At 45.1% G+C, this 7,671-nt stretch overlaps 1 protein-coding gene across 1 annotated transcript in view; it reads left to right on the plus strand.

The window, feature by feature from the left end:
* Positions 1-7,562, plus strand: part of EXOC2 (exocyst complex component 2) — a gene marked incomplete at its 3' end in the record, with an annotated part of 147,817 nt that extends 140,255 nt beyond the window's left edge. Inside the window, exons 25-26 of the mRNA XM_015425843.1 lie at positions 5,763-5,818; positions 7,440-7,562. Coding sequence (XP_015281329.1) covers positions 5,763-5,818; positions 7,440-7,562 — 179 coding nt within the window. The remainder of the gene's footprint in view (positions 1-5,762; positions 5,819-7,439) is intronic.
* Positions 7,563-7,671: the final 109 nt, after the last annotated feature.

The raw sequence follows: 7,671 nt of genomic DNA on the forward strand, positions 1-7,671 counted from the left end.
CCCTGGAGTCCAGAGTGAGATACAAGTGTATTACCATGTATGCAATGGTCTGTTTAAGAAATAAAATAGATTTTTTTTTTCTTTCGTGACTCATGAGAGTGTATCTATGGTGGGATCATGGGAAAGAAGGCCGTGTGGTCAGCGAATAAATAAATAAAATATTCTTGTTTTCCCTGCTATCTTGGGAGCGTTCCACTCCATGCTCTCTAGGCTGAGGAAGGGGCTATATTGTTTTAAAGTTCATGCCCTCTCTGAACTCATCTCTACTTTCTCTTAAATAGATTTCAGTTCTTGAAGGTGGCGATTGGCCAGGATTGTTAGAGAAAAAAGGTCACCATAACACCTTCAGATCTGTTCGGACATTCTTATGCTTTAGATTTGGTCTGCAAATGAAATTTGCATTGGGCTTCTGGCATGGTTCTGTCTCAAAGTGGAGTGGTGGTTAAAGTGTGGGGCTAGGATCCGGGAAAGCCCGGTTCAAACCTACGTTCTGCCATGGAAACTCACTGGGTGACCTTGGGCCGGTCACAGACTCTCCGCCTAACCTACCTCACAGGGTTGTTGTCATACATAAGAACATAAGAGAAGCCAGTGTGGCCAAAAATACCAGGTGCCATCAGGAGGTTCACCAGTGGGGCCAGGAGACTAGAAGCCTTCCCACTGTTGCCCCCCCCCCAAGCACCAAGAACACAGAGCATCACTTGCCCCAGACTGAGAGTTCCTATCTATAGTAAAGTAAAGGTAAAGGTTCCCTTGCTCAAAAGCCAGTCGAGTCCGACTCTAGGATTGCGGTGCTCATCTCCATTTCAAAGCCGAAGAGCCAGCGCTGTCCGAAGACGTTTCCGTGGTCATGTGGCCGGCAATGACTAAACACCAAGGCGCACGGAACGCTGTTACCTTCCCACCAAAGCGGTACCTATTTATCTACTTGCAATTTCTTGCTTTCGAACTGCTAGGTTGGCAGGAGCTGGAACTAGAAACGGGAGCTCACTCCGTCATGCGGCACACTCGGGTCTCGAACTGCTGAAGTACTGACCTTCCAGCCCGCAGTTCAGCGTCTTAACCACTTGAGCCACCGCAGCTCCTATCTATACCTTGTACCTAATAGCCACTGATGGACCTCTGCTCCAGATGTTTATCTAATTGTCAGGAGGAGAGGAGAACCATGTAAACCATTTTTGGTCTCCATTGGGGAGAAACGTACGATATAAACTTACTAAATAAATAATATGTCTGACACCTCAGAGCATAGTAAAAAAAAATCCACAATTTTAGGGAGTTTTTGACCTCCAAGCCTTAACCAGATTTATGGAGGATATTTTAATTTTTTTAATCAGATTTTTTAAAAAAAACATTATTTTTTCTCCCAACTGTTGGAATAGTTCGTCAGGGCAAAATGTCTGTCTAAGCAGTCTCCCTTTTAATTCTAGCTGTCTGAGGGAACACTTACGCAGCATTCCCTGCAGGTCTCTGTTAGTAGTCGCAGGGGGTCGTGTAGTAGTCGCAGGGGGCTGCGGGCCGACTTTTTTAAAATTTGTAGTACAGATTTTTTAAATGTAATATGCGTTCACAAACTGTATTTGCTGTACAGGCTGGGTACAGGCTGTACAGGCTGGATTATTTTTTGTGTGCTACGTTGTTTATTAATTAAAATTTTTATATCCCTCCTTTCCTCGTGGCCGAGGGCCACTTACAAATCATAAACAATACGTCACAGTTTGAAACCAACCCCCCCCCAACCCCATGTGATTTCCCCTCCCAAATGCCATCTTTTATGAGCGGCTATGACTTCTGCTGAATTTGGTCAGGAGGATGCAGATTTAATAAATAATATGAACTTGGGATAAAGACAGCTTTCCACGGCTTTTTCTTACTCGCTGCGCAGTACAGAGTAAATTCTTTACACTTTTCTTTTGCAAATTCCTCAGCAAAGTTTATATGTGTTAAACGTTTATATACAGTACGAACCAAGGAATAGGAGTGATCTGAAATTAATTGGCCAGGAGCCACCCCACCCCCACCTCCTTTGGAAGATCAAAGTCCTTAATGTCAGGCTTCGTGAAGCATAGGCTTCTTTCATATGTTTCTGCCTTTTCGTTTAGATATTTAGCTGAAGTTGCACTGTAGCTGCCTATACTCTGAGAGGTGACACTTACTGGTATGTCAATCAAAAGCAGGACCTCTTTAGTTGTGGCACTCCCAGCTTGGAAATGCCTCCAGTCTGGGTGTCTTACTTGAAGCTGGAGTTTTTTGGCTGTCTGGACAGGCCAAAATAGGATACTTTCAATGGGAAATATTTCAACTTTATGGTTAAGTTTCCTGATTGAACTTACTAGGTTTTAATTCTGACCAAGATCCAAAGATCCACCCAGCAGCCACGGTGACAATGGAGGAAGGAGTTCGGGCTTAGTGGTTTTCAGACAGTGTTTTCGTTCTATAACCCATTGCAAATCTTTTCGAGGAACTAAGGTCTGGTCGTGTTTTTTTGTCCTTAAGAGCAGTTTTTCATTTGGTGATATTGTTTCTATTTGGAAATAACTCTGAACTATTTATTATACCTGACAGTTCATCTCAGATATCGGTCAGTACGATGTTTTCCCATTCTGCTTTTGACCTATAGTCTGTTGCTGAACATTACAATTTTCCTTTCTTATTCTCAACTCAGTTTTGCTCTACACTGTTAAACCTGTGTGCATAACAGAAAAGGGTATTTGGAAAATTCTGCATTAAAACAACAAGAACATAGGTATAGATAAACCAATAGAATATAGGTACAGATCAGAGGTGTCCAAACTTGTTTAACATAAGAGCCACATAGAATAAATATCAGATGTTTGAGAGCCGCAAGACATGAGCAAATATTACACATTTTTACTGGGAAATATGCAGGTTTGCTTTTTATTAAAATTAAATGAGGCCGCCAAAAATAACGACAAAAGCGGTAAAAGCAGATATTGATGATGATATTTATCTGTCGAATGATACTTGAAGAAGAAGAGAAGAGATTGGATTTATACCCCGCCTTTCACTACCCAAAGGTGTTTCAGAGCAGTTTACCAACTCCTTTTCCCTTCCCATCCCCACAACAGAGGTGGGGTTGAGAGAGCTCTGACAGAAGCTGCTCTTTTTCAAGAACAGCTCTGACAGAACTATGGCTTGCCCAAGGTCATCCAGCAGCTGCTGCAAGTGGAGGAGTGAGGAATCAAACCCAGTTCTCCCAGATTAGAGTCCACGCACTTAACCACTACACCAAACTGACTCTCTTAGTTGGCCTTGTGATCCCAGTATGTATTTAAAATGGTCATAAGTAACAGCTGCTAAGCAAACAAACTTAATCCAGACAAAATGGAGGTCCTGTTGGTTTAGGGGGCTATGAAACCTTGGAAGTGGTATTCAGCTTGTGCTGGGTAGAACAGCACCCTCCCTGAAAAAAGATGTTTGTGGCGAGGGGAGTTGTGGCCTTTGGTTCGTACGCCAGCCGTGCCTCTACTTGGAAAGAAATGACTTGGCCCCCGTTGCTCATGCTTTTGTCCTATCCAGGCAAGATTACTCTAGCCGGGGGTGCTGACTTTGAAAAAGGTTTGGATACTCCATATGGCGCAAAATGCTGCAGCCAGAGTGTTAACTGATATTGACGTTGAGGACATATTATCAGTGTTAAAATATTTCGGGGGGGAGGGTAGGTTTGCCAGCTCTGGGTTGGGAAATACCTGGAGATTTGGGGAATGGAGCCCGGGGAGGGTGGTGTTTTGGAAGGGACAGACCTCAGCAGCAGTCTTCTCCAAGGGAACACTATCATCTGGAGATCAGTTGCAATAGCAGGGTATCTCCAGGCCTCACCTGGTGGCTGGCAACCCTAGTTGATTTCCAGTTGATTTCCATTCTGTGTTGAAACTGCTAGTGCTCCATGCTCACTCTTCCCTTTGCCCCGATCATACGTGTCAGTTTCACACTATGTGCCGTGTGGCCGCATTTTGCCCCACAGCTTCGCCCAATTTCCCTCGCGTCTACTCAACCCTAAAAAAAACACAAAAAACAACAGGATTGAGTAGATGCGGGGGAAATCGGGCGAAGCTGCAGGGCAAAATGTGGCCGCACAGCAAGTAGTGGGAAATAGACTAATGTGATCGGGGGCAAAGGGAAGCGCAAAGTCAGAGCAAAGGGCTTGTGGGAAATCGGTCCTAGTGTCACCGTTGAAGTCCTTAAATAGTCTGGGCTTCTGAAGTCTGTCTTCTCCTGCATGAACGTACTCATCAGTTAAGATATATGGCTCTTCTCCATGGACTCCACCTTTTGAGGTGAGGCTGATGGCTATCAAAGAAGGGACCTTAAATTGTGGGATTGGCTTTCTAGGCTAGAATTGGTGGTAGCTGGAGATTTCCTGGGATTACAACTGGTCTCCAAGCAACAGAGATCAGTTCACCTGGAGAAAAGGGCCGCTTTGGGAGGTCGGGTCTGTAGCATTGAAGTACCTCCCCATCCCAAACCCCGCCCTCCTCAGGTTCCACCCACCCACCCCAAATCTTCAGGTATTTCCTAACCCAGAGCTGGCAACCCTGTTCTAGGGCACATGTACTTATGTGCTATATCTGTTAATGTTTAGGCACTGGGCAAAGTCTGTCCTGTAATCTCGTGCTTTTAATGGCGTTTGACATCCTTTTATTCCGCTTTCCTGTTACTTTTAGTTCTTATTTTAATTGCTGCTACTAGCCATACTTTTCGAGACCCGAGTGTGCCGCATGATGGAGTGAGCTCCCGTCTCTAGTTCCAGCTCCTGCCAACCTAGCAGTTCGAAAGCAAGAAATTGCAAGTAGATAAATAGGTACCACTACAGTGGGAAGGTAACAGCGTTCCGTGCGCCTCGGTGTTTAGTCATGCCGGCCACATGACCACGGAAACGTCTTTGGACAGCGCTGGCTCTTCAGCTTTGAAACGGAGATGAGCACCGCAACCCTAGAGTCGGACTCGACTGGCTTTCGAGCAAGGGAACCTTTACCTTTACCTTTACTAGCCATACTTGCATGTATGAATTTTTATTTTCATTCTCTGTTTATATTTGTAAGCAAGCTTGACATCCTTTTATTCCGCTTTCCTGTTATTTTTAGTTCTTATTTTAATTGCTGCTACTAGTCATACTTGCATGTATGAATTTTTATTTTCATTCTCTGTATATATTTGTAAGCAAGCTTTGGGTTTTTATGCCAAAAGATGTAGGGGGGGGGTTCCCCTAAATAATTAGTCCTGCCACAGAAACAAGAACTCTTGTTATTGGCAATAATGATATCATTACACAAAGAAAAGTTCACAGCAGAAAACTTCCACTTACAACCCTGCTTCTGAGACTCCTGCTTTAAAAATCTTCACGTATCTTTGATAACATTCTGTTTAATAATGACCACTAGGCAAAGCCGGTGTTTGTTGAATATTATTTTGAAATGATTGTTCCAAGAAAAGAAGATGGGACTGTTTTGAAGAGGGAAGCAAAGGGTGCCAGACTAGGAACTTCTGGCTGCTTTTAACCTTTTGCTGTAAGGAAATGTGCCTTTCTCCATTTCGTTTTTCAAAAAGGAAATTGATTGTGGTGGTGTGGCCGGGAGAAGCTTTCGCTTTCTGTATGCCGGTATTGTAATCACTGTTGCATATTTAAAGGAATGAAAAGCCAGTGTGACACGGGTAGTTATGCCGAGTAGTAGAATGTTCCTTCCAGGACAAGAAAATGAAAATCACCAGCAAGTTTTTCTTTTCTTTTTTTGTAATTACAGGTGTCAGAAACTATTTGAAGGAAGCCCTGGTACATATCATTGCCGTACATGCTGAGGTGAGGTGGTTTCAGCTTATGCACAATTAGCACAAATGGGATAAGCCAACAAAAAAAACAACCCACCCATCAGAAATTCAGCCTTTGAAACAACTGACCTTCTTTAAGTGCCAGGAATTATTCCAAAGATGCATTAGGTTGGATGAGACTTGTCGTTCATAGTTATACTTCACTAGTCTTCAGCTGGTGAGAGGGTTGCCAGGTCCCCCCGGCCAGCCGCAGAGGGTGGGGAGGGTGGTAGGGTTGCCCGCTCCAGATTGGAAATAGGGCTGCCATCCCCCGATGGGGGTGGGGGTTCCCCTGCTTTCAGGGCCCCAAATCCACCACTGGCCGGCAGGGAGAGACCCGCCCCCGAAGAGCCCTAATGTGCCCAGTGACCATAGAGTTTTTGGCCAAATGCTAGAGCGTCCCCTGCACGACACACCAGAAGATCCAGAAACCCGGGCTGGAGCCCCCCCCCAAAAAAACCCCCCCCCCCCCGATGGCAACCAGGTAAGACCTGACAACCCTCATTGGAAATCTCCTGGAGCCTTGGGGGTGGAGCCTGGGGAGGACAGGGACCTCTGTGGGGTACACCCTCCAAAGGCTCCCTTTTCTCCAAGGAAACTGATCTCTGTTGTCTGGAGATGAGCTGTAATTCCAGGGGATCCCCAGGTCCCACCTGGAGGCTGGTATCTCTGACTGGTGATGGTTCCAACTGTATTAAGGTCATTTATGCCTACAGCACCGTGGATGTGCAGTGTTTAATCCCACCCCAAACACACACACACACACACTGTCACTTTAATTATGGTCAGTTAGATTCCAGTGCCCTTTTCCCTGAAACCTTCGTATTAAAAAAGCCAGCACCGGGATTGGTTGAAACAAAACAACCCCTTTATTGCAGAAATATAACGAGAAAACATTTAATATATTTTATACTCATTCGGGGTTAATTGGAATCTGTAATGTGTCAGTCAAGAGTCACTGGAAAAGACAACAATGCTAGGAAAAGTTGAAGGCAGCAAGAATAGAGAAATACCTGACATGAGATAGACTGACTCAATCAAGAAAGCCACAGCCCTCAGAGAGGGCCAGAGAGCCAGTTTAGTGTAGTGGTTAGGAGCCCAGACTCTAATCTGGGAGAGCCGGGTTTGATTCCCCACTCCTCCACATGCAGCTGCTGGTGTGGCCTTGGGTCAGTCACAAGTTCTCTCAGAGCTGTTCTCTCACGAGCAGTCCTCGAAAGAGCTCTCTCAGCCCCACCTACCTCACAGGGTGTCTGTTGAGGGGAGGGGAAGGGAAATGAGACTGTAAACTGCTCTGAGACTTCCAAGTGAAGGGCAGGATATAAATCCAATCTCCTCCTCCTCCTCGTCATCCTCTTCTTCTTTCTGCATGACCTGAGCGAGTCTGTTAACAAGAGGAAGTTTTGAAGGACATTAATTCATAGAATCGCTATAAGTTGGCAGTGACTTGAAAACACACACAGTGTGTCCGAGGCTTAAAAAAATCACGGTCTTCGAGATCAAGTGTTAACCAGAACTTAAAAAAAAAACACAACTGAATTCTGTCAGGTTCAGGAGGGTTATTCTGTTTAAATGTTGTTCGATCTCATTTTTTTGAAACTGAAAACCTCCAGGTATTCACGGTCTCAAAAGAACTGGTTCCCAGGGTGCTCTCTAGGATCGTCGAAGCAGTCGCTGAAGAGCTGAGCAGGCTGATGCAGTGCGTCTCGTCCTTCAGCAGAAATGGAGCTTTGCAGGTAACCAAGCAATGGGGATTCTGTTGCTAGAGGAGGTGAACGTAAGAACACTACAGGTGTCAGTCGTTCCAGAAAACCTGCAGTTCTGTAAGGGGGGGTACTCTAAAAG

The sequence above is a fragment of the Gekko japonicus genome, unplaced genomic scaffold (assembly GCF_001447785.1).
Source record: "Gekko japonicus isolate JY-2015 unplaced genomic scaffold, Gekko_japonicus_V1.1 scaffold2301, whole genome shotgun sequence".
Lineage (NCBI taxonomy): Eukaryota > Metazoa > Chordata > Lepidosauria > Squamata > Gekkonidae > Gekko > Gekko japonicus.